This window comes from Folsomia candida, unplaced genomic scaffold (assembly GCF_002217175.1).
Source record: "Folsomia candida strain VU population unplaced genomic scaffold, ASM221717v1 Fcan01_Sc037, whole genome shotgun sequence".
NCBI classification, from domain to species: Eukaryota; Metazoa; Arthropoda; class Collembola; order Entomobryomorpha; family Isotomidae; genus Folsomia; species Folsomia candida.
In genome coordinates this window covers 1,107,999-1,134,740 of record NW_019091229.1, presented here as the reverse complement: position 1 = coordinate 1,134,740, position 26,742 = coordinate 1,107,999, and the positions used below count along the sequence as shown (strand labels likewise).

The 26,742-nt window shown below is 37.9% G+C and overlaps 4 protein-coding genes across 4 annotated transcripts; 1 reads left to right on the top strand and 3 right to left on the bottom strand.

Annotated features, from left to right (window-relative positions):
* Positions 1-2,077: 2,077 nt before the first annotated feature.
* On the top strand, positions 2,078-7,600 carry LOC118439513. Its single transcript, XM_035860892.1, has 6 exons — positions 2,078-2,251; positions 2,758-3,049; positions 3,541-3,884; positions 4,293-4,561; positions 6,582-6,877; positions 6,955-7,600. The coding sequence occupies exons 1-6, from the start codon at positions 2,126-2,128 to the stop codon at positions 7,098-7,100; spliced, it is 1,473 nt and encodes a 490-aa protein (XP_035716785.1). The 5' UTR covers positions 2,078-2,125; the 3' UTR covers positions 7,101-7,600.
* LOC118439512 lies at positions 7,148-10,029 on the bottom strand. Its single transcript, XM_035860891.1, has 2 exons — positions 9,798-10,029; positions 7,148-9,359 (listed from the first exon to the last, which is right to left on the bottom strand). Exons 1-2 carry the CDS (start codon positions 9,837-9,839, stop codon positions 7,707-7,709), a joined length of 1,695 nt encoding a protein of 564 aa, XP_035716784.1. The 5' UTR covers positions 9,840-10,029; the 3' UTR covers positions 7,148-7,706.
* A 1,485-nt stretch (positions 10,030-11,514) lies between these two features.
* Positions 11,515-13,282, bottom strand: LOC118432973 (zinc finger protein 425-like). Its single transcript, XM_035860808.1, has 4 exons — positions 13,223-13,282; positions 13,120-13,152; positions 12,760-12,805; positions 11,515-12,420 (listed from the first exon to the last, which is right to left on the bottom strand). The coding sequence occupies exons 1-4, from the start codon at positions 13,225-13,227 to the stop codon at positions 12,013-12,015; spliced, it is 492 nt and encodes a 163-aa protein (XP_035716701.1). The 5' UTR covers positions 13,228-13,282; the 3' UTR covers positions 11,515-12,012.
* A 746-nt stretch (positions 13,283-14,028) lies between these two features.
* Positions 14,029-19,339, bottom strand: LOC110861025. The gene is made up of 2 exons (XM_035860821.1): positions 18,125-19,339; positions 14,029-18,057 (listed from the first exon to the last, which is right to left on the bottom strand). The coding sequence occupies exons 1-2, from the start codon at positions 19,337-19,339 to the stop codon at positions 14,029-14,031; spliced, it is 5,244 nt and encodes a 1,747-aa protein (XP_035716714.1).
* Positions 19,340-26,742: the final 7,403 nt, after the last annotated feature.

Here is a 26,742-nt window from a genome sequence, read left to right as displayed (position 1 = left end):
ACTCCCCGCCAGAGATATTCAACCGCGAATTCGTCAAAACCATGTCCTAAAGCCTTTTGTATTAATCCTTGAGAATCATTCATCCTTGAGAAATTTGGTAAAATTAGTCAAAATTTAGTAAATATTTGGTAAATTTAGTAAATATCTAGTATCTAGTATCGATACACCAGTGTACGGTAATATTTGTTGCGTACTTATCCATATGCATTTGCATACATTTTATGTGCATACAAATGTACATCCATGATTTCAAAATTATTTAGCTTCACTCTTCAAGTACATACGTACATAAATGTTTACATGAAATTGACATACACAACATGGTTATGTACATACATACAAATAATTATAAACATGATTGTTCCTACGATTTACGCAAGAATTGTATGCGTCACCAAATAATTTATTCCAAATGTTTGCAACGTGTTTAGTTTTTTTTTCTGTCCAAAATTCAAACCGGTTTTTGTCTTTGAAGTTCATACGCCCCAAGCAAACCCACGTGGTGAATTTGTTCCAAAGTGTTTCAGAAAAAACGATTCACCTTAAGGATACAACAGCGTAAATATGTGCGTTACATAATTAAATCGGGTAGTTATGTAATTTCGATACGCGTGTGATGGGGAAAACCTGTACCCAAATTATGGACAGATTTATGTACATCCATCTTTGACTACACTGTTAAAAATCTTGAAGAGTTACAGATACATACATATGTATACTCCAGACTGGTATTGATTTGGTAATAATTTCTTACCGGGTTGGTATTAGTTTGCTTTTGAGTGGCAAATTTTTCATTATCACTACAAGACTAAACGCATGAAATGCGTGTTATTAAATATGTACTCCAGTCAGTACTGATTTAATACCAGATCTCTAAAAGGGTAGCACAAAATGAGTACGAAACACGCCTTCCAAAAACCTTAAAGATGATTTTTACCATCAAATTTAGCAATTGACAAAAGTTAGAATATTAATCAACCACCTAAACTGACACGTTTATGAAAACCAGTTTAATTCCCATTAATAATAAAGAAGTGAAATCCATCCTACACTAATTAGCTCAACCTTACTTAATCATCAATAGTGGTAGTTTGTGCATGTATGTATGTAACGATCAAGATTCGGGGTGGGAATGTAAAGGTATCAACTAATGGGAGTAGATATGTAGATAACTGTAATTACCATAGCTGTAGCTGTGGGTAACTATGAACCTCATTTTAATATATATATAAAGAATGCAAATTATGATTTATTTCGCACCCAATTCATTATAAATATTTGCATAATAAATTACCTAGTAGAAACGGGTTTGAAGATACTGATTGTCATAACAGGAGGAAAGATTGTCCAGGCGAAGTACCTGAATTTGATGCCCATTCGATATCATAGAGTACGGAATGGGTAAGTGTACGAAAAGAGAACCGGCGCACCGAAAAATTTTCGGCGGCGATTTTTCCCATCGACGGCGGTCCGGCATAAAATCGGCGGCGGCGATCCGGCATAAAATCGGCTGCGTGAAGAGCCCTGCTCAACCTAATGGCAATTTGCATACATATTCGGGCGAGATAGACTTAGATAACTCCAATAAGTTGTACAATTAATAATTGTACAATGATAATTGTCAATTATCATTGTACAACTTTGCAAATTTGTACACAGGTAATTATTCAGTGCATTAGCATCTTATGTTTTACACGTATATATTTAGATAGGTAGTTAGATACGTTCGGATAAAAGGCTTGAATATATCGAAGCCAGTACAAGTTGTATGTAAATAACGATTTGCGCAACCTGTTTATTGAACTGGTTCATCCTTTTGCATAATTAATGCCATAATGCATGCATCGATGATCGGGTTGCAGGTATCTAGACGAACGATGAAGAATTACACATGTATCTGTTGACCTCCCCGTGTAATTGTAACCGCAAAAAGGACCATGTTTTTTATAGGTTATTAAGATTTATGATCATGGACGATAAAATGCTTAGGTAAGTAAAAACCCAGATTGTCATCTTCGCTACTGGTTTTTTTAGAAAGTAAGCATTTGGGTAAATACTTACCATATGTTGTAAAATTTTTATTCAGTCCTTGTCAGAATCTTGTCTGAAAAGAATCTCATTCACCATGAGCACTCGTACAGCGTTACTAATTGCGCTATATCTACCGTTATGGTTGCTTGTGCCCCCTTTAATTTTGGCGTGGCTTCCTTTCCTCCTTTATCGCTGCGTGGTCAAATTTATCGCGATGATGGTAAGAAAGTAATTAATTTTTCGTTAATGGATATTGATAAGTTTTAACCTCCATGCTACATATCAGTTTATTTTCAGAAATATTCAATTGCGTACAAAATACACATATGTAGCAGGTCATTTTCCATTGCGTACATACCAGTTACACAAATGTTTGTAATTTCAGAATTACAGATGTGTAATTAATTATGTGTAATTCTGTATATCGAGGATTTAAAAAAATATGGTAGTAAATGGAAATTTATCAAATTATATTTGTAAAATGCGAGGGAACGTAAAATTATTAAAAATACATGCGTATACAAATGCATGCACTTAATTGGTAGGCAAACTTTTGGAAAAGCGTGCCGTAGACGATTGATAAAAACTCGTTATACAAACGTGGATAATTTGGCATGGAGGTTAAATTCTCAAATTTTTTAAGTGTGTAATTCACCGTGAAAAATGAAAAACAGAGATTTTTTTTTATTCCTAGAGAAATTATTGATTTTCTTGTTTCATAAATAGTTAAAACCAGATCTAATCGCGATGCTGACACCGGGTGACACACGATTTGCATGTGATGGAATCCACACGAGTCCAGTGTGCACGATCGTGACAACGCTGGAATTGGAAGGGGACGTAGATCCGGATCATATCCGGGAGACTTTGAGGACTCAGATTCTCGACGCTACGCACGAAAATGATGATGGGAGATTGTTGTATCCGGAACTGGGGTGGACGATAAAGTATTATTTGGGATTCCCATTTTGGACTAAGGCCACCTTACTGGAGGATCCAGTTCGAGTAATTGCAGAAGGTGATTTATTGTTTACTAATTATGTTGGGCATACTGGTCGATACAAAATATAGCATAAGTAATTTAGCAAACAATCGGGGTATTCATGTTTGTATTACAACATAATTTTTACATAAATTTTCGAACTACGTAAATACTAGGCTTGGGGAGGTTCCAGTTCGCAAATGAATTTTCAGCCGAAATTTTTTTGCGAATTTGTATTATTTGCTAGCGTTGTTAAAGATGCTAACTCCTGAATGAATACCCTTAGTAACACACTAAATAAAGCAGGACTATATCTTGGGTAAAAATTTCAAAGTTATGTAAATATCTGAACAAGGTCGTATCGTTTCTCAGCAAAAATGTTTTACGAAATCTCGAAAATTTAGGTAAACTTGGCAAGGTATGCTGATTTTCAGTTTGCAAAATTTGCGATTTTGCCTTGTTTAGGCCCATTGACTTGTTAACATTTATTGTTGCTCCTTTTAGATACGTTTAAATTTATTTTGCAGATCTAACTCAGGATCAACTAATCGAACTTCAAGCCAAGTTAACATTTCAACCTTACAAATTAAATGCACCCTTGTGGGAGCTGGTGCTCGTTCGTAAGCAAAACAATTCCGGCATTGTACCAACTTCCATCGTGCTATTTCGATTTCATCACACCATATCCGATGGCACCGGGATCTTTCACCTCCTCTCGAAGATGATAATACCCCAAACTACCGAATTTACCAAGCAAGTATCCAAGAAAGCGGGGAACTTAGTGCCAATTCGGTATTTGGGAATGCCGTACGACTTTGTACAGACTTGCCGTGAGGGATACCAAAGTGGATGCCTGGCTCCAGATAAAAAGGTGACTGCTCGAATTTTTATGCGACAATCAGCGAGTAAAATTTTTCTTAATAAAAATTCTACTTTAAAAACTTTCCAATTATTCGAGTGTGTATCACCGGTCTAAATAACTTAACAAATCGTGACCCCGCGGGGGTACGATAATGTTTTGTTATTGTTTGGGCAGCAATGATTACAGAGACATTTTGTCACCACTGGAAATTGCTCAAAAACTCGTATCAAAAACACGTGACGTCGTTATTAAAAATTCAATATTTTTTAATGTCTCGTTTTTTTGGTACATGATTTTTGACCTATTTTCCGTTGGTGACAAAATGTCCCCGGAATCATTGCCCAACGTACCCCCGCGGATCACATATTTAGAGTTACATACGCATTTAGAGTTTATGTATCTCCTTTTAATCTTTAGTATTGGACTCATGTCAGCGATGCATTTTCACCTTCTGAAGCCATTTCCCACGTGCGTTTTCACATGAGCGAGCCCATCCCGTTTAACACAATTCGGAAATTGGGGGAACGTCACGGCGTGACTGGAACTGCGGTTATGCATTCGGCAGTCCTTGGTGCTCTGCGAAGCTCATTTTTTCCTAACAACGGGGGACGAATTCCTTCCACCATAACAGTGGAGACGACCGTTAACCCACCCACGGAAAGGAATCGATTTCTTGGAAACAATGTGTAACTGATAAACAAGGTTTCCCAGCGTATGCTCACCAATTCTGACCAAACTGGTGTCAATTGATCACAGATTTGATTAGTATGAAATTTGCAAAAAGACACGATCTCCAAATGGTTACGTTTGGCGGACAATATTTGCACTCGTTGAGGAAAAAACGTGCTCTAATAGTAAACTTGACAAATTTTACACGTTCCAAATTTACTGCACGTTTTCTTCCCTTCGGATCTCTGCCAAACCTGAGCAGTGAACATTGGGTGATAGTGGATTTTGCAAATTTCGTCTTACTAGGGATACCTTTTCTATGATAGCTGAAAAATGAGTTCTAATTTAACTTTTCGTATGCACCATGATATGTTTCGATTAGAAAGTGCAAAAATTTTTCTGCAAAACCAATTTGCTAATTTTTTAATGGCCTTCAAAGTTTGCGAAAGTGGGGGCGGAATAGGCGGAGTAGGAGTGTGTGGAGATGGGGGCGGTCGTGCCCCTCGCTATACACTACCACCACCCGTGACGGTCATTATGATCTGCGTGACCCAAGGAAATCCATCAGCAACTCAGCAACTTATATTTGATAAATTTAGTAACTTATATTTACTTTAAATTTAATTAATTGTAAGAAAATTTAGTTGAGTGAATGAAAAAAATTGATGCATGTTCTTCCCCGACATTGGCTCTATTGACAAACTCGGCTTCAGTTAAATATTTGGTTATTTTTCGCGACACAATTCTATGTTTAATCTTAAAATTATGGACCCAACTTGAACTAGCTTTGAATGGTAAAGATAATTCTTTAGATTTTATAATTCCCCAGCGTTTTAAATCCACTTCACCAATGTGTATTAGAGATTCTCTTGCAAAATTAAATCTTTCGAGCACAAAATTTTCTACATCTTTTAACTTCTTCAGTTTGTTGTCATTCTGGTGGATGTATGTCCTCATCCGAGAAATTGTTGCATAAGTTGTTATTTTAGGGAAACGTCGTCTAGTTTGAAACAATTTAATTGACTTAACACTGTTGTAAACTTTACAATCTTTAACATCTCTTCGAGATTATAATTATTATGTTCGATACTTTCAATCTCCCATTAATGCGATGACGATTCTTCGGAACTTGTGTCGGTTTGAGCAGCACTGTCACCGTAAATGTCAATTTCATCGTCACTGGCAATTTCCAATGCAACGAGCGTTTCAAATTACGGGTTTCAAAATTAAGTAAATTTTCGATTAAAATCAGTCCTTCACTTGCTAAATCGTTAAGATTTAAACCACTATCAATTATAGGTACCCTAGCGGTGTCGTATTTTAATTTTGGTAATTCTAGTAATAATTCGCAGACTTTAGTGATTCTCGCCATATTTAGAGTGGTAATTGCTAATATGATTATTTAATTGAACAATTTTCAGAAAATTTTTAACAACAGAGAAAGAGCAGATGGCTAAAATAACAATAGGATTTAAGTATTTGGTGCGCAAACTGGGCATACTGATCTTACCACTTCGCACAATGCCATCAACATGCATCAATTTTTTTCATTCACTTAACTAAATTTTCTTACACTTAATTAAATTTAAAGTAAATATAAGTTACTAAATTTATCAAATATAAGTTGCTGATGGATTTCCTTGTGTCACGCAGATCATAATGACCGTCACGGGTGGTGGTAGTGTATAGCGAGGGGCACGACCGCCCCCATCTCCACACACTCCCACTCCGCCTATTCCGCCCCCACTTTCGCAAACTTTGAAGGCCATTAAAAAATTAGCAAATTGGTTTTGCAGAAAAATTTTTGCACTTTCTAATCGAAACATATCATGGTGCATACGAAAAGTTAAATTAGAACTCATTTTTCAGCTATCATAGAAAAGGTATCCCTAGTTAATTAAATTTGTGATCAATTGGCACTAATTTGGCCAAAATCTTAAAGCATACGCTGGGAGACCTCCGAACTTATTTAGCAGCCACGTGACAACATTAGACAGGACGTGTCAATGATAATGATAAGTATGCTTTGACCGGCAGAACGAACGGCATGTACACCGCCCCCATTGGCGAAGAGGACGCTGTAAAACGACTACTTCGCACCCAAGATGCCCTCACCACCATGAAGGATTCGACCTTCTCCGTAACGCGAGCCCTAGTCGTGCATGCCTTCGGTAGCTTCCCGCGCCCCATTTGGAAACATGTCAACAAATATAATGACGCGTATGAAAGAATGTTTATCGGGAATCTTCCCGGTCCTGAAGAAAAACCGAATTTTGGTGGGTATTTAGTCAACGAGATGTCCGTCATGGGTGGATATTGTGTCACCCTTTTAGGTAAGTCCTTAAATAATTTGAACTTTTGAAACAAAAATTGAAAAACATGACCTCGAACCAATTTATGACCATGGTAGGACTTGGCGTGGGACTAATTACCTTTGGGGATACGATGAGAATTGGTGTCTTTGGAAATCGGAACCTTCTTTCTCGCTCTGGTCAAGCGGAAGAAATCACACGTGCGTTTATGAGAGAGTTGGATGAGCTGCAAGTTATGCAGTGAATTGCAATAAAGAATAAATGTAGCAGGCAACTGGAAGTCCTTAAATGCAGTATTTTTATTGTATGTAATTGTAAGATAAGCTCATTCCTACATGGAAATATATACGCAGAAATACAATATACCTAAATATGTACATTATTTGTACGCCATTTACATTTATTGTGGGTTCCTTTTTTCCATAAAGTAGCTTTACTTAACAGAGCTTTATAGATGCCTCTTTATAAATAATATGTAAATATGTAGCAACTATTACCCGTATAAAGTACTACATATGTAAATCTATAGAATGCATTCACTGGCAATAAGTATTTAACTATTAAAAAGATACCATGTGTAACGTACAAAATTTTCTAATTTGTGAGATGTATTTGCATATGTACATATGTATCTGTATTTGTAAATATGTAAATAAATATGTGGATAAATTTAAACTGGGGAAACTATTTGTTAACCACCAAAAGTGAAGAGTAAATATAAACAACGACAATTATTGTACTGAACTTGCTCAATTTTTCGTGCCGATCTTACAATTAAATTATTAAGCATACCCCTACATCCGAATCTGATCACATGAGAAGAATTTTAACTACATAATTTAATCCTTCTTTAAGCAAAACTTAACAAATCCCTGAACATTAAATCTACTTCATAAATTACCCCCATTATTCCAATCATCACTCCGGCCACGAAACACACCCACCTAACCCTTGTTTCTGGCCTCGTTCCTGTTTTCCCTACGTCGGGAGGGGTGCCACAAGGAGCATTAAATATCTTGGCAAAATCCGAATAAACGCATCCCTCCTCACTAAAAATCTCTAAGGACACCCCCATTTCGACAAACTTTTGGAGCCTCGCCCCCCTCACGACCGCCTTTCCTCTCATGACCACGTGGTAATCCAGGTTGGGAAAAATGGTGGAAATTCTCTCATAAAAATCCGGCACGTCTTCCTCCCACCCCCATAAATCATCTCCCCCACGCCGCCACTTCATTACCATACTTCCCACATCGAAATCCCCCGAAGGAAAGGAAATATCCAAATTCCTTAAGGTCCCACACGGCGCGACACCCTCCGCCAAAAAAGTTTCATACAAGAGAAGCATGGTCGTCTCAAAATGCAAATTCTCATCGGGATTAAGGTCGCATTCCTTAACCCAGGCGAGAATCGGTTCCCGCGACAGGCGCACGATTAACCGCTCCAAAACGGGAAATTGTTCTTTATACACTAACTTAACTTCGTCCTGTTCAGTCTCAAAATTTAAGTGCAGACCAGGTCGAAACCAATTAATTTCGTAGCAATTATAAAGAACTTTTTCTCTCAAAATTTCGAAAACTTTCAACCTGGGGAGAATCGGGATGGTGCAGAAATTCTCGGAGACTGAATCCGGGTAGGTGTTGTCCACCCCGGAAATGCACACGTGTTCGAGCTGAGGCGCGAGGAGGCGCAATAAGTCGGATCCGTTGGTTGCATCGGAAATTGAAACGTTAAATTCGAACCGGGTTATGTTATCAAAAGTTGGCGCGAGGGGTGCTTTAAATTGGAAAAATCGTAGGAGTGGACCATATTTCTCGATTTGAAACGTTCGTATGAATGAGATTGAGGTGAGGTGGGGTAAAATGGGATCGTCTTCTTGAAGCAGCCCGCTGCCAGGGGTGTCGATCATTTTGAGGCTTTTCACGCCCCTGAACACCGTTAGAAGTCGGGTGGTCAGCGAGATAAAGTTGTCGCATTGGGGGACTTGATCTTTACGAATGAGGTCGGACATGTTAAGGGTCAAAGTGGTCAGTTTTTGGGGGTTAATGCTGGTGGCGGGAAGTAGGTCGTCCCAGTCTTGATCGGAAGAAAATAGTTCTTTATGATTGACCAAAACCATTTGGAATTCGAGACAGCTCAGGTTTTTGAAAGATTCATAAATCTTGGCCGAACGAGACGCCACGTGGCGGAAAGAGCTATCGAGGAAGATATTGATACTTAATTTTGTCACGGTGGTGAAATTTATGGTGATAAATAGCTGTATTTTTGGTAATAAAATCATCTCCGCATTTTCCTCGGGTTGAGAGACTACAATGTTAAGACGTGTGGGGGATAAGTTCTTAAGGGGGATGAGGTCCTTGGAATCGGTGACGTTGTTGTGGAGGTGGACATCGACCGGATTTCGTATCAGGAGATGTCTCAGGGCTTCCTTTTCCCACGTGGAGTTGACGAGAGAGATCGATTCCAAGTCGGAAGTGAGCAAGAATTCCATAATTTTGGAAATTATCTGAAACGAGTATAATTTTTTGGGACGAGTTAGAAAAATGTATCAATAATATGTTTCTTCATTCAAAATTCATTTAGTATTCAATTTTTCAAAATTTTAAAATCAATTTTTATTCAGTAGTCAGTTTTTATTCAATATATCTCAAATTCACCTTATTTGACGGATTTTTCAATGTACACTCATGTATGCATTAAGCATAGAGTGAATAATGAATAAAATTATTCATTCATTCTACATGAATGTGAAATGAGTAAATATTTATTCCATATATCTATGTACACTCATTCATTTAAAATTTTTAAACAAATTATTCACTCATGCATTTGTTGAGTAATGAATGAATAATTTATGCATGTATTTATTTTCTAGTAAAGCAAAAAAATATGAACGATTCCAATTATTTGCAATTTTTTTCAAAATCATGAAGAAATTAATTACCTCAGGCAAACGCGAAATTAAGTGGTCCATAGAACTTTCCATTTTTATGAGTGTACAGTTTTGCAATGTTTTTATGAAAAAAATCTTCAAACCAATGGAATGTTTCACAAGGGGAGAAATAAATGTACTTTTAAACTGAGTATGTAGTCACTTTTCTAATATTTTAAATTGTTTTAATATTTTTGAGTTGACACGTGAATTTATTCGGGTAGTGCCCTTTCGGTAGATACTAAGGGACTGGTGCTGTTTAATCATTTGAGAAGGGCAGTGACTAAAATAACTAGTTTAACCTTCTCGTCATTTGCTATGAGTCATCCACACTCTTAATAATAACGCGACCCTTTTGAAGACTACATGCACTCCAATTGCACACTAAAAAATCCGCTAGAGTCACATATATAAACTTGTACTGGCATTGACTTGGTAGTAACTTCCTACCCAACTGGTAGTAGTTTTGTTTCTGACTGGTAAATTTTTCATTGCCACCATCCTATTACCAAACGGAAGTGCACTTTCTTACGGTTACGGTAAAGTCCGGCCAGTAATATTCAATACCATGGTATTAGAAAATTAGAAAATTATATTGCAGGTGTAAGAGTGTACATATGTACTCTCCATTCGCACACAGTAGAACTTTTACAGAAATTGAGATTTCTGAGAAACTACGGCACAGCCAGTCTCAAATTCGGTCAAATTATGCTGACGGGATACTTTGAGACTGGCAGTGCCGTAGTTTCTCAGAAATCTCAATTTCTGTAAAAGTTCTACTGTGTGTGAATGGAGAGTATGTATGTATAAATATACATGTTGAGTAAACTGTGTAAACTAAATTCAGACAAATTGGTGAAAAGTAAAGTTTACACTGGAGTTAGTATTGTTTATCTAATATAGAATTGAGAGTGCATTTATTTGCCAAAAGGGTCACATAATTTTTAAGAGTGCATCCCTAAACCAAATTCTGTGAAAAAGTTTATAGAAAAATATGTAGGTTTTAGTTTGTTGACAAAGATAAAATCATCACTAACATTGTGAGTCACTGCATAAATGTGTAAATACTTATGTATATGACTGATAAATAGATATGTTACATATCTATCCGAGTTTTTACGATCCTAGGATAGGATCGGTTCCGGATTAGCATCACTGGATATGTATGTATGCATGTGTCAGTGTAACGTAAAAATAATATTTTTTAAATGATCCATTATTTCATGAGAGTTTTTTTGTCTCACCATGTAATTTTGTATACACAATAACAAAATAGGAAAGTTATAGTAAAGTCATGAAGTATAAATAAACGTAGATATTTATTGCATACATTTGCCAGCACATAATAACTCGATTTCATGTGATCTGTTCACATTTACATATATACATATGTATCACCCATGGCTTCATTGCAGTATTAAACAGCACCGTATTACCCCGTACTAAATGATCAATGTACATATGTACGTATGTATGCAAGTATTTGCTGACTGGATACTTTTCTATCATGAAACCCCTCAGCTTAAGGAACTTATGTTCAAAATTTCAAATCTCTATGTCAATGCGTTCATGAGTTATCGGGCCAGCAGACGGACAAAACGATGTTATAAATAAATAACTCACTCCTTAATAATGTGCTTTCTAAAGTTTAGTGCAGATTTAAGCAGCCCATGGTTATCTCTTGTCTCACAATTCATTTATTTATTGAATCATTCTGGTTAATAAAAACCATGCAAAAACTAAATTATACATACAACATACATACATATTTATTCTTGCATAATCAAAAAACTTGTACACTCAAACAACCTAATATTTAATATTTTATGGCTGAATTCGACCATGTTTTGTCTGCGTTTTTAGAATGATTTTTAGAATTAGAATGGCAAGGAAGATCTCTCAACATATATTCACAGAATTTGACCCAATTAGTATGAATCGATCACAAATTTAATTAGTATGTAATCAAATTTTGCAAAAGACAGTCACTTTTGGCGGAAATATTTTCATCCAAAGAGGTGAAAAAGCGAAAAAAGGTGAAAAATTTACTGCGCTTTTATCCTCTTCTGCTGCAAATATCTCTGCCAAACCTAAGCATTTACAGTTAGTTCCTTTTGCAAATTTCATATTAATTAAATTTGTAATCAATTGACACTAATTAATTTGTTCAAAAATTTTGAGCATACGTTGGGAGAACTCGAATGAACGTCATTTAAAATTGACAACTTTAAATAGAATTATTGGTAAACGTGTCCTCAGTCGGTGCGGGGGCAGAGGGAGAAATGGACGATTTTGAGGGATGGCCAGCTTCCAAATGTTCGTCCAGATCTCCTTGATCATCGAACAAACTATTGCAGTGGGAGCAGCGGTACAGAATTTTAAGATGGACGCTGTTCAGATGTTCGACCAACTGCAGCCTGGTATCGAACTTTTCCGAGCATTGGGGGCAAGGAATGTCCGTCGTCTTCTGGTGGGGTAACATTTTATTGGGGCCCCCAAAAAATCTTGCCACGCTGGCCTTGTTGTGGCTTCTTTTGTGCTCGATAAAGTAACCTCTGGAACGGTACTTTCTCCCGCACTGGTCACAACAGAAGCGCTTTATCTTCCTTTCGGTGACGTTGGAAGTTTTCGAGGTCTGAGAAAATATTTACGAAATATGTATAATGAGACAAATCATGCAGACCTTGGTAACATTGTAAAATCCGTAAATTCACAACTTTCAGACCTTTGCAAAATTTTACAAATATTTCTAAAGAAAATTAGCTTTCAAATTTTTTGTAAACTTATTGAGGTCTAGGGCGTCTCTTTATTTGAAAAAGTTTGTCAAAGTATTTTACAAAACGTACGGATTTTACGAGTTACCAATGACTGCGTGAATAGCGTTAATTAATCGTTAGAAAGTATAGAAGCAAAAAGTTGCAATCCTTAGGCATACATCTCATTAAAATAATAATTAAATATAATTCAGTGGTACCTGGGGAAGTCGAGAATCTTCTTTCTCCATTGTAGGTAAGGCCGACCTGAATTAGAGAACATTTTTGTCAATTTTATTCATATAAATACCTGCCTTCTCCTAATAAATTCTAAGCATATTGTAAATTTCATATTAATATTTATAAGAAATATTGTAAGCCTAACTCAAAATTCAAAGCATGGTCACAATATTTCAAATGAAGATGAGTTTTACCTCGAAAGCTTGAATTAAAGAAATATTAAATGATATCTAAGTATATCTTCCGAAAATCATTTTACAGTCTATGAATTAATATGAATTAGTTTAAAAATCAGTTTTTGAATTCCGAATAATCAGTTTAAACAAAATTCATGCACTTACCAGAGTTTGGGTGTGGTCCGAATATCAAATTTTCTATAGAAAGGTGAATCTCTGTAAAGTAAGGATGCCTATGTTGATCTGGCCGGCTGAAAACTTGTATTACCTCATCGCTGGCTGACTCCAATTTTCAATGCCACTGTTGAGATCCGACCAATCTACCCGATTTAGCTTTCACTCTCAAAAGAAACAGGATTTCGAAGCACAGTGAAAAGAACGTAGGAGATGTAAAGTTATACAAATCTATTTCTCTGATTCCAAATAGCTTGAAATCCGCAAATAAACTGACGATAACCCTTTGGCTTTACTCTCAAATCCATTTATTTCAACGAGAAATCAACTATATGGACTAAACAATTATTAATCAAATATTTTTAATTAAGTTTTTGCGGAAGAGGAATCTTAGCTCTCCTTAACTTCTACACACCGACCACTAAAAAATACTTCCCACTTCTCTCAACAGAACCCACGCGTCCCTTTTTCCTCACTATCCCACTTACACTCTTATTTCCGCATCCCTCACCCACTCGATATTGAACATACCATTTTTCATGGGCATCTTATGTTCCATGAAAATGCTATTCTATAATGGCATATTATTAATTTTATAATTAAAATTACAGCATACTAATAACTCTACATATCATTTGACAACTCCTAACTACTATTAAATTCAAAATGTATCGAGAAAATTACTCAACGAGTAATTTGATAACTCCCACACATGCCAATTCCGTTTTCATACTGATCATAAATTAATGACTAAAAATTTAACAATATTATTATGCTATGCTTTTAACATTCCTCCCACCATCTTTTGAGAGCAGGACTCAAAAGATCAACCACATACAAGTCTAAGAATCTGTAACTAATTATCATATAACCAAGAACAAGAAATTGTACACTGCACATTCACTTTGAAGCACTAAATCTGGACGGCTCGTTCAGTAGTCGTCCAAAGCGCGACGTCTTAATCGGCACGTTAACTTTCACCGACTTCTTGAAAGCTCCGGCTTGCTCGTTCTTCTGAATCTTCGTAACAGGCGTAATTTTCTCTACTTCTTGAGTCACCACTGGAACTTCGATTGGATTGGAGATTTCCAATGGGAATAATCGCTGCAGTGGTCGGATAAGATGTCCATGCATGGTCTTCACTTTGGCCACCCGACTTTCTCCATCACGCCCCACCATCAGCTCGATGACTCGTCCCATATCCCACATGAGTCTTTTCTTGTTGTCGTCGCCTATGAGGACCAAGTCACCAACTTGGAATGGATGGACTTTCTCCTGTTTTCCTCGCTGTACCAATTGACTGAGGTATTCTTTTCGAAAACGGACACGAAACTCTTCCCTCAGACTCTTCTTTGCTTTATTGTCTTCGCTAAGTTGATGACCGCTCAACTCTTCAACTTCTGGGCACTCTACGTCTTGAATCTCTCGTAGAAACATAGAAGGGGTGAGAGGAATCAGGTCTTCTTGATCCTCAGTTACATAGGTAAGTGGCCGGTCGTTAATCACGGCTTCGATTTGACACAGGGAAGTGTGAAGTTGATCCTGAGTTAACTTGCGATTTTTGAGAACTCTTTTCAACAAGTCTTTGATGCTCCTAATCAGCCGCTCCCACCAGCCACCCCACCAAGCTGCACTAGGGGGATTGAATTGCCACTGGATTCTGTGCACTTGAGTCTGATTTTCAATCTTCTCCCAGTTTAAACTCCTGAACAAATTGTCGGCGCCCACAAAGTTGGTGCCGTTGTCACTGTAAATCTTTGTTGGTCGCCCCCGTCTGCTGATGAATCGCCACAATGCCATCAGGAAGTCTTCGGTGCTAAGCGAAGTGACGAGTTCCAAATGTACACATCGATAGACAGCACATGTGAACAATACCATCCAGCATTTGGTCTGGTTTCTCAAAATCATAGGTCCGGCCAGATCCACTCCCGTAATTTGAAACGCTTGAGCTGTCTTGACACGGTCTTCTGGCAAAGATGCGGGAGGTACACAGGGTTTCTTGGTTGTGAAACGACGACAGGTTACACATGTTGACACCACCTTTTTGATGGCACGTCTTCCCTGTAAAATCCAGCACTTTTCCCTTATTCTTCCCATCAAAAATTGCACCCCTGCATGTTGATTCAGGATGTGCTCTTCTCTAATTAGTTGCTCCACCAATGGATGTGAACTCGGCAATAACACCGGATATCTGAAGCCAACTGAATCCTGACGGTTTTGCAACTTGGTTTTCACACAAATCAGTCCATCTTTAATTTCAACACGTAGTCCGCCAATCATACTGTCTCTCGCTTGCAAGGTTTCCGATTGCACAAATCTAAACATGGTCTTTTCAGCCTGGATCAGCTCCCACCGTTTGAGCACTCCAGTTTCGCTATTCTGTTTGGCAAAGAGCTTGACAATTCTCGTCCACAAGGCCACAAGTCGCACATTCATGTAATAAGACGAGTATCTTCTCAAATACCACGGAGCCTCTTGAGATGTCGAGACGAGTTTGACTGTTGTCATATTTTTCTTCTTTTCTTTTAATACTTCATCTTCATTCACCTCTGCTTGTCCTGATGGCCAGGTTTCAGATGATCCTCGTAACCAAGTTGGTCCCTCCCACCATCGAGACTTGAGAAGTTGGGCAGGGTTGCAGCCCCTGGAAGGGAGATCTGCAGGATTCATAACGCCTGGGACGTGTCTACAATTTTCCACTTTGGTTAGCGAACAGATCTCCTTTACCCTGTTGCCTACAAAGGTTCCCCACTCATTATTCCTTTGAATCCAAGATAAGGCTGTCATAGAATCCGTCCAAAAGTATGTCTCTACTCCATCCATGGATAAGGCTTCCACCACCGAACTGTGGAGTCTGGCCGCTATTGTGCATCCCAACAGTTCCAATCGCGGAATGGTCATCTTTTTAAGCGGAGCAACTCTCGCCTTGGCTTGGAGGAGTTGTACGGTAACCCCTTTCTGATCTTCAACTCTCACGAAGACTGCAGCAGCATAGGCAGCCCCACTGGCGTCTGAGAACACGTGAAACTGTACTGATTTAACCAGTTCTGAACGAAATGCCCATCTTGGTATCTTGACCTCAGCTAGCATTGACGTCTGCCTCCACCATTCTCCAAATTCACTCTTTATGTCCAAAGTGTCGTCCAAATCTTCATCCCAGGTTTTCTTGCTTTCCCAAGTCTTCTGTAGCATCAACTTTGGCACTAGCGTAGCCGGACTCAAATATCCCATCGGGTCAAATATTTGTTGTACCAAGGACAGAATGACTCGCTTGGTCAATTTTCCTTGAAGTTGAAGTTCCACTTTTGGGATGTCAACAAAGAGTTCGTCTTGAACTTTATCCCACTTTAATCCGAGAACACGGGTTAATTGCTGCTTTGCATCCGGAACATCTACTGCCGTTCTTTCCCACTGGCGGAGCTCCATTTTTGCATCAGCCATTATTGATGTTGCATGAGTCCTGAATTCTTCATATTCTTCAATCGAATCCAGCGACGTCACACAATTATCCACATAAAGAGATTTCAAAAGAACTGTTGCTATTGGCCGTAACTCTTCTTTTACTGACTCAAGATGAAGTTCAATTACAGCTCCAAGTAGGAAGGGGCTGCAATTTGCACCAAACATCACTCTCCTATGGCGGAAAAGTTTGATCACATCTTCTTTCCACCACAGGAATCTCAAGAAGTCCCGATCGGCTTCTGCCACTTCAATCATCTGGAACGCCTTCCTGACATCGGATATCACGCCCAGTTTTCTTTCTCGGAACCGTAGTAGTAACGATGGAATCAGCTCCAATAAATTGGGGCCTTTCTCCAGACAGTCATTGAGAGAGGGATTTCTTCCAACCTTGCAAGAAGCGTCAAAAACCGGTCGCACTGGGATTGTAAGGCTCTCTTCTTTGATTACTGCTCGATGTGGAAGATAGTGACACAAGGTTGAATTGTCTTCTTCAGATACCGCCTCAATGATCCCCTCCTTTTCCCAATCGACAAAGATCTGATCATAAAATTTGTAGTTTCCATTGGCTTTTAATTTTGCTGTTGTTCCGATTAGTCTCTTCTCCGCAACCAGCTTGTTGTCGGGAATTTTCTGAGCTCCATCTATCCATGGTAATGTGACAGTATATCTCCCTTCTTTATTTCTGGAAACAGTACTCAAGAAATGTCGTTTCGTTTCTTCTTCATTCTCTCGCTTCGACTTGTGCTCTTCCGGATCTTTAATTCCGATCGAGTCCAGATTCCACAAGCACTGAACGGATGCTTCGCCGTGGAACAAAGAAATACACGACATAGCCACGGTGTCATTTGTGTTGATATTGGGAACAGGTCCACTAAGAGTCCATCCGAATATGGTCTCGACTGCGATTAACCCACATCTCAACTTTACTTGCTTCCCGGTAACGAGCTGTCCCCAGTAGTCAATGAGAACCTCGATCTCCGGGTTATCAACATAAGAATCTTGGTAGTCACTCAACCAGATATTCTTTTTACGCAAGGCTTGAATCCATGGTCCCGCTGGTACTCTTGGAATACTTCCGCAAATCTTTGCAGCTTCCCGAAGTACAAGAGTCTTCTTAACATGGCCATCCAAGGACTTCAGGTCAACAGCATATTTATTGATCTTCTTCACATCGGTCACTCCTCCGCCAAACAACACATTTCTCCCCCATTCATGTCCAATACACTTGCTTCCAATCAGGCTGATGGTTGCAGCTCCACAATTGCTGAGTTGGCTCCCTTCATCATAGATAAGTCGAACACTGGTGACGGCTTTGGGGCCACATGCTTTCACAACAAGAGTCTTTAACAAAACATCCCCTCGGCAGGCCATTGGCAGCGGAGGTTCTAGTGGTACTTGATGATGCCTCAAGCTCACTTGATTTATCCACGACTGACCGGAGCGGACACATCGCCTTGCAATGTTTGACTTCGCAAGCAACACAGTTCCATTGGCATGTGCAATCACGAGCGAAATGTCCTGGCTTGAAACACACCAAGCACAATTTATTCTTCTTGACCACTTCTTTCTTCTCATTTAGCGTCATATTCCCGGCCTTATGACACACGCTACTTTGATGGCCAGATTTCTTACAAAATACACATTGTGACGTTGAGTGACCACTGAATAGCCCCGCACCAGTAGGATAATCTGATTCATATTCTGGTTTGGGAAATCTAGAAAATGTCTTCTTCTGCTTGACAGCTTCCTTTTTCTTTTCATCTGTTTCAAATCCACTCTTGGCCAAAGATCGCTGCCCCTCGTTTTCAACTTCTTTCTTGAGAAACTTAAGGAGGAAGTCCAATTCACTTTGGGGTGGATTTGACTGGGATCCGTCATGTCCGTAGAACAAACTTCTTTGCCACGCCACAAGGAGGTCCTCGGGAAGGCTTGACTCCACCATAGGATATAAAAAGTCTGCCATTTGTTCGTGGGACACATTGAGGGACTCCAAAGCCTTAAGATGAGATTCCAGTTTGTCATACATTTTGCACAACTGGAAGTCTTCTTTGCTCTTTGCGTTTTGAATCACCATCTTCAATAATTCTCGAACGTACAATTGTTTCAATAACTTTGGTTGTCCAAATCGCTCTTGAAGTGCCGCTATCGCCTTGGGATAATTTTCTTCAGTGTGTGGATAAACGTCCACCACATCTCTTGCTCTGGATCCGATGACCATTCCCTGTACCAAATAGTCGAACTTATCACTATCAGCCAGTGTGTCATCTTCGTGGATCTTCTTAAACTGCGACCACCAACTCAACCAGTCCTTCATATCACCGTTGAATTTGCGTAATTGGATCTTCGGCAGTTTAAAGTTTCTTCGTTTTGACTCTCCGTTGAGCGATGTGCCCACCGAGTCGTACCACGCAGCACTATTCGTTGGACTTTGAGAACCTCCAGGCAGCTGGAAGGATGGCACAAACATTTCTTCAGCCTTCACCTTCGTGTTCCTTATCTTGTCCTCATATTCTTCAATGCTGAGACTTTCTTCTTCGTATTCTTTTTCGGAACAACCGTCGGCTCGCATTGAACTCAAAATCTTGATATCTACTTCGTTGATCCTTGTCAGCAACACCTCCAACTTCTCTAATTGACATCGAAGGGTGTGACGATCCGGAGTTTCTTTCGTCAGCTCTGACTCTATCAGGTTGATGGTTCGAGTCACCGACGACCGGATGGGTTTCCTCTCAAACTTGAGCTGCTCCATGGCCAAACCTCAAGAATAGTAAATCCAAAAGACAAAATATATTAGAAGCAATTCGCGTGAATGAACCAAATTGGTCAACACGACCTCAATCACCCCCGAATGCACGGGATAGGGCCCACAAAGTGGCAATACAGGTAAATTTCCACAAGAATTAACTGCTGCTTCCTTCCGCCAAAGGTCGTCTCTGCTCCCAGTGCGGCTAGTTCAGGTCGTTACAATCAAAAGGAAAATTATCACCTCGTACACCCCCGAATACTCAGGGTGGGGTCCTCAAAGAGGCAATTCCAATGAATCCTCTCCAAGCGACACGGTCTCACCTACTCGAACACAAAATATCCTCCACGTCCAATGGCACCAACAACGACAATCCTGGCAAGGTCGCCAAAATGTTGAGATCCGACCAATCTACCCGATTTAGCTTTCACTCTCAAAAGAAACAGGATTTCGAAGCACAGTGAAAAGAACGTAGGAGATGTAAAGTTATACAAATCTATTTCTCTGATTCCAAATAGCTTGAAATCCGCAAATAAACTGACGATAACCCTTTGGCTTTACTCTCAAATCAATTTATTTCAACGAGAAATCAACTATATGGACTAAACAATTATTAATCAAATATTTTTAATTAAGTTTTTGCGGAAGAGGAATCTTAGCTCTCCTTAACTTCTACACACCGACCACTAAAAAATACTTCCCACTTCTCTCAACAGAACCCACGCGTCCCTTTTTCCTCACTATCCCACTTACACTCTTATTTCCGCATCCCTCACCCACTCGATATTGAACATACCATTTTTCATGGGCATCTTATGTTCCATGAAAATGCTATTCTATAATGGCATATTATTAATTTTATAATTAAAATTACAGCATACTAATAACTCTACATATCATTTGACAACTCCTAACTACTATTAAATTCAAAATGTATCGAGAAAATTACTCAACGAGTAATTTGATAACTCCCACACATGCCAATTCCGTTTTCATACTGATCATAAATTAATGACTAAAAATTTAACAATATTATTATGCTATGCTTTTAACAGCCACAGCAGTATTCGTGCTAAACTTTATGAAATTTTACTCATTTCATCATTCAAAAATTCATTCAATTCAAAAACTGGAAAAAATCATATATTCATTTAAAATTTAAGAATTAATATGTATTCATTTATTGTTAAGTTATTATTCACTTTATTTCAAATTCGCATTATTAGATGAATTTCTCAATATATGTACCATAGAAACTTAATATTACCTTATGTATTAAGCAAAATGGTTAACTTAAAAAAATTATTTATTCATTCTTCATGAATGAAATATTCTTCATGAAATATTGAATAAATATTTATTCATTCAAAAATTTTGAAAAAAAAATCGCTCATTATTCATTAATTTATTGACTGCTGGATGAATGACGCTCTATTACGCCTAGGGGTGAGTTATCAGACGCCTAAAAGTGTCCTCTGCATGCGTAACGGAACCGGGATGAAATCCTCAGATATAGGTAGATATTAAAATTATACCGGACCATTGTAAAAAGTTGCTACCGATATAGTAAAACTTTAATGCCGAGCTACTACACCGTATTACTTATCAGCACCACTTTTTTAGAGTCATAGATGAATACGGCTTAGCATTATTTTAATACTGGATTTCTAAGAGTGTAGCTATTTCTTGTGGGCAAAACCTGCATACATAGTTACAACGTAATCACCAAAGTCACCGTGTTGTATAACAATTGCGCCATAAATATCCTCCTCGTGTCGCCATCGACGCAACCTAATCCTCCCACATTAAATTTCAATAGGGCGCAACTCGCCACCTGTTTCTTCCTATGTTTCGACCCACCCTTTAATTTCCACCATCGTAAAAATTCCTCCGACCCACTCAGCAAACCGGCCATTAAAGGCAGCACAAAATGCGCCATGGTAACAATCGTGGTAAAAATCGTGACCGCCAAAAATGTTAGCGGCACGGACAAAATTTCCGACATTTTTACAACCAAATAGCTCGTGCCTAACGCACAGATGAACAGGATCAAAATTCCGACAGGGATAACCCACGTTAAAGCCACGTTCATCACGATGGTCACGATTTGAAGTTGACGATAAGTTAATAAACATTCATAAAATGGTTTCCGATGAGTAAAGAATTTGAAATTTTGTGAAATTTCGCTCTGTGAGTGGTCCATCATGGATTTTAAAGAGTTTCGAAGTATGACGCAGACGTTTGAAATTTTAATGCCGAAACCGAAAATCGGGGTGCACATGTGCCACGTGAGGAGGAAGATGAGACACATTCTGAGTAAAATTTTGACCGGGTGTGGTAAGAAGGTGGCGTCTTCTAGCCAGGGCGCAGTTGGGTCGACGGACGGGTGTAGGATGGGTGTGGCGCAGGTGGCGAATGGAAATGTGACCAGGAAGACGAGTTGAGCGTGGAGTAGAATACCGATGAGATCAAGGGTTGAAGTACCACCACCTTTGGAAAAATATTGTAAGGTAATTCACGCAGTGCTTGGTAACTTTGTAAAACCCGGAAGTTTTGCAAAATGATTTTGCAAACTTTTACAAAATAAAGGGACACCCTTGATCTGAGCAAGTTTGCAAAAATTTGTAAGCTAATCTTGCACATACATACATATTTGCAAAATTTTGTAAAAATTTGAAAGTCTAAAGAATTTACGGATTTTACAATGCTGCCAAGGACTGCATGAATTTCCACATTTTACCAAATTATTAAGCAACCCATTTACCAAAATCGTCACTTGCTCCTCTAATCTTTTCCATACTTTCCAGCATGAAACACATCTCGTCCACGTTCACCATCCACGTGAGATGCTCCGTCACCGCTAAAGTCTCCAAATCACCAAATCGTCAAACTGGTCACCGACATTATTAAGCCCATCAAAATCGGCATGTGAATCTCTCTCCCACTTTTAAATATAATTACGGATATTAACCGATACGCGAAGTTTATATCGGACAGCGCCACCAGAACGGACATTATCAACCAAGGTAACACCCTTGACATGGGCGTGGTTCGGTGTGGCTCCCTTGTCACGGGATCCAAACTGACGTACTGCGCATACAGGGACGAACTGATCATGGTAAATCGCTCCAATGCGGCAAAAGTCGTCAGGGAGGATAATACTCGGAGAATAATATTTTTTAAGGGAAACCTCATCATGAAAAATATAAGTTTCTTGAAAAGGTAAAATGTTTCTTATGTAGAAAATATGTACGCTGGTCTGGTGAAAGTTAGTAGAACTTACAAAAATGTGCACGATTTTATATACTGGGATGAAAATTTGGTACATTTATTTTGGTACGTACATACATTTATCCATAATTCAAAGTCGTTTGCCATTTACGCAATCGTAGGTGAAGGACTGTGCACAAATTATGGGATCGTGAACATCTCAGTTAATTTTGTGTAATTGAAGTTATTAAAACTTATTTATGTAGATAATTTGCATTTAGAAAAAAATCATAGGAATCAATTCCATGAAAATGGACGTTTCGTCTGTCCAGCCTCCAAACTTATGCAAGGGACAAGTACAGACGTACTTATTTCGCATTCGCAGAAATACATACAAAGGTATATGCTTTGTACGTATGTTTGTATGTATATGTATATAGAGATGTACACTAATTTCCGGGTCATGTAATGGTGCCACTTATTTATAAAAAAGTGAAAGCTGTAGACGTAGCATTTCTCTGTTGTGAGACTATAATTTTGTAAAATTGAGCCAATTTACTTAAAATTTGTACTGCATAATTTCCCCGTTTTTGGCAATGTTTGAGCTTGCATTTACGTCAGTCTACCTAATTTATTTTTCATTTTTCATCTGATTGAAGCACGTTATGATTTGCAACCGATAGCAGGTCAAACTTATTTAATCAGAGGCTATTAACATACAGATTGGCAATCTGTCTGGTCGCAAAATTACGTGAGTTGTATTTTTTGTTTTACTATTTTGTAAACACAAAACTCCTGTATGTAAAAATAAATAAGGAAATCGCTTATCTAGAAAGTGAAACCACTTACACGGAATTTTTTGATTTGTATCTAAATATCCATCAAAACAATTCCGTTCTATTTTATTTGTACGTACCAAATTAAAAGGATTCTATAAAATTATTTTGCATAACGAAACACTTAAGGCTTGGTATTAAAAAATACCATTATGCAAATCCTTAAATATATGTATTTAAGCATAACGTGATGAGCCAATACAATTACTACGGGATACAATATTGCAAACCATAATTATAACTACTTTGGATTTTTACGAAGCTGAAATTTTTTATAAACTTATGACTTGAAGTGAATATTTTAACGTGATGTTTTCCTCCCCGGTTGCAATCTAGGCCCAACTTCATGTCGTTTGTCATTCTTCTAAAATATAGTTAAATATTCACATCTTTATTTACCATAAACATTCGTAAATAATTTGTAAACTAACCATTTTCATCGAGTCCATTGCACGAATGTCTGACACAATCCGGGCCGATTTATCAGATATTTGGGCAAAAATTTGTGGTAAGGTAATCTTTCCTTCTAAATATGCATAGAATAACAATTCTTTACGCTATAAAATGCATAGCCAATGCAAAATTAGATTGACAAAAATTTTGCACACCTTCCTTGGGCTCTGTGTGAATCACTCTTTTACCATTTTGACTGATTTCCGATGCACCATTATTCGTATACCGTCTTCCGGGTAGACATAAAACACCCGTTACGAGACACATTGTCAGCAGTAATACCTTGACAAACTGGATAAATAATTTCCAAGTAAATTCACAATTATTTATATGCACATTTCCCTAGTTTTTGTTTCAGGTAAAACAACTAATGCTTAACGATAACAATAAACATGTATGTTTACCTGCATTCCTACAATTTGCGATTTTATAAACTTAATAAATCAAACTGAACCCAGCTTATGTACTCCACGCTAATCAAAAGTCTTGCAGGTAATGAGAACCGTAACCTAGTGCAAGATTTCAAATATTGTGACTTTTTAATGTCTCTGAGGATAAGTGGGCCAAAAAACCAGTCGGGCGTATGTACGTCAAAGAAAAGTACCTCTATGTGATATTTATTAAATTCTCATCTATGTATGAGACAAAATTTCAACCCTTGTTACTTAATTATATAATCTTATTCGGGTAGACAAGACAATCAAATTTTTATGGTGGTCTACATAATATGCAAATAGTATTTGCTAAATACGTACCTATGAATTACGTAAGGCATCAAATTATGTATTTCCCGTTACTTGAGCTACATATACCTACAATATTTGGATTATGACAAATTGTTGAAGTTCATTATCACACGTTGTATGTAAATACATAAGTTGAGTTATTGGGTACTCATATGTGCATTTGTACATACATATGTACATATATATGCACATATTTATGTATGACTTTTCATGTGACTGTACAAAATATAAGGAATATATGAATGAATGAATATTTAATGCTACCTTTTCGAGGCCGCTTACGGATCCATGAAGGTACAGTCATATACAAGCATATTTACAGTATCCCACTTAATTGTAGATGCAGTGCATGCATGCATTATATCAATCACAAATTCTCCAAAACGGGTCAATATTTCAAATTGATTTTTACACCAATTATCAACCATATTGCATACTACAATCGTGCAAAATTTCAAATGGATTGGTGTAAAACTGATGAAATTATAGATATTTGAATGTCAAAAAGTTGCAAATTGCACGCCACAAAATTGTAGATGCAGCTAAATAGCCTTTTCAATATTTTATGTGCCTACTTTTAGCTGCAATACCGGCTTGAATTCGTCTGAACGTCGACTCCACCAATCTTTCAGTGACGCTTTTGATCCACTCTTCTGTGATTATTGTTTTCAGATTAGCTGGATTTATAGGTTTCCATTATGCCGGATGATGCGTTCAGGGTACCCATCAATGCTCGATCGAGCTGAGGTCGGGGGATTGAAAACCCCAACCCAACACCTTTATTGTACTACCCTTGAAGCAATTTGGGATGATTTTTGTAATATTTATCTAAAACTCGTAATGTTGGAAGATAAATCTGTGACCAAAGTCCGATTTTTTTGCAAATCGACAAAGATTTATTTTTACCAAATCAAGATAAGCCTCGTTTTGCAGCATGTCTGCGACACATTTCAAGGTCCCTATCCCGTACTAACGGAAACTGCCTCAAACCATTCCATTCCGGCAAGAAATCGAAAGTTTCACACCACATACTAAATAAACCCGCAGCCAAGATTTCCTTGACATATCTATTTTTAACAATTGCCCACAGAAATCAATTGTTCACACTTATGTTTTAGCTCCGCCACATTCTGATAACTCCATCTGAACCAGGAAGTGGAATTTTGATCTCATCCAGGAGGAAAAAAAATTTCCTGGCACAAGCGGACCTTCTGTGTTTGGCTTATTAAAGGTAAGGATTTCTTGTGGTGTCCCACTGAGATCTATGGTGTTTATTTTGGAAAATCTCCAGATAATTCAGTGAATATCGGCCTGTGTCTACTCTTTTATAAGTGGACATCAGTAAAAAGGTCGCTTTGGACACCGCTCGCAAGTTTTGGTGTGAGCAGACGAGGACTATCCTCACTGTTCTTATAAGTCTGTCATGACATGGCGATGAACGGCTATTTAGACTCTGTTCGTGATGGATAAAATGAGTTGGCATTTAATTCCTCTTTTTGGACAATAGATTGTACTAGTTATCTTTAAGTTTCAAATTTTTCGCCAGTTTTTCCATAACTTTACCCATTTTCATGACCCGCAAGAATTTCTGTTCGAATTTCTAGATTGACCTCGTGGTTATGTACTATTTTGAAATAAAATTTTCACAAAATATTTTTTATTGACAACTCAAACAACTATTCTTATGGGGAATAAGCAATCCCGAACGAAATTTGTATCTACACTAAAAGACTGGGTCGGTATCATAATTAAACTCGGCTGCATCTACAATTTTGTGGCGTGCAATTTGCAACCTTTTGACATTTAAAAATCTATAACTTCATCAGTTTTAGACCAACTCATTTGAAATTTTGCACGATTGTAGTATGAAATATGGTTGATAATTGGTGTAAAAATCAATTTGAAATATTGACCCGTTTTGGAGAATTTGTGATTTATATAATGCATGCATGCACTGCATCTACAATTAAGTGGGATACTGTATATAAGTTAACATGGGTTCATAAAATTTTGATTAATTAGAAAATGTTTAGTATTCCAGTGTAGATTTTAAAATAGAAAATTTGAATATTTTAAAAGGTTTCTTGAAGAGCTGCATAAATTTGACTATAAATCTTATACTTAAGTATAATGAATATATTTACGTATAGGATTAAGAGGAAAT

Bases quoted from the DNA above. Each gene is read 5' to 3' on its own strand.
- LOC110861025 (XM_035860821.1), bottom strand. From the start codon at position 19,339: ATGGAGCAGCTCAAGTTTGAGAGGAAACCCATCCGGTCGTCGGTGACT. The intron at 18,058-18,124 runs GTGTGTTTCAAG...TTGCTTGCGAAG, and splicing joins AGAAGAATAAATTGTGCTTG to TCAAACATTGCAAGGCGATG.
- LOC118439513 (XM_035860892.1), top strand. From the start codon at position 2,126: ATGAGCACTCGTACAGCGTTACTAATTGCGCTATATCTACCGTTATGG. The intron at 4,562-6,581 runs GTAACTGATAAA...TTTGACCGGCAG, and splicing joins CGATTTCTTGGAAACAATGT to AACGAACGGCATGTACACCG. The intron at 6,878-6,954 runs GTAAGTCCTTAA...TGACCATGGTAG, and splicing joins ATATTGTGTCACCCTTTTAG to GACTTGGCGTGGGACTAATT.
- LOC118439512 (XM_035860891.1), bottom strand. From the start codon at position 9,839: ATGGAAAGTTCTATGGACCACTTAATTTCGCGTTTGCCTGAG. The intron at 9,360-9,797 runs GTAATTAATTTC...TACTCGTTTCAG, and splicing joins TAATTTCGCGTTTGCCTGAG to ATAATTTCCAAAATTATGGA.
- LOC118432973 (XM_035860808.1), bottom strand. The intron at 12,806-13,119 runs GTAAGTGCATGA...TCTCTAATTCAG, and splicing joins CGGACCACACCCAAACTCTG to GTCGGCCTTACCTACAATGG. The intron at 12,421-12,759 runs GTACCACTGAAT...ATATTTTCTCAG, and splicing joins AAGATTCTCGACTTCCCCAG to ACCTCGAAAACTTCCAACGT.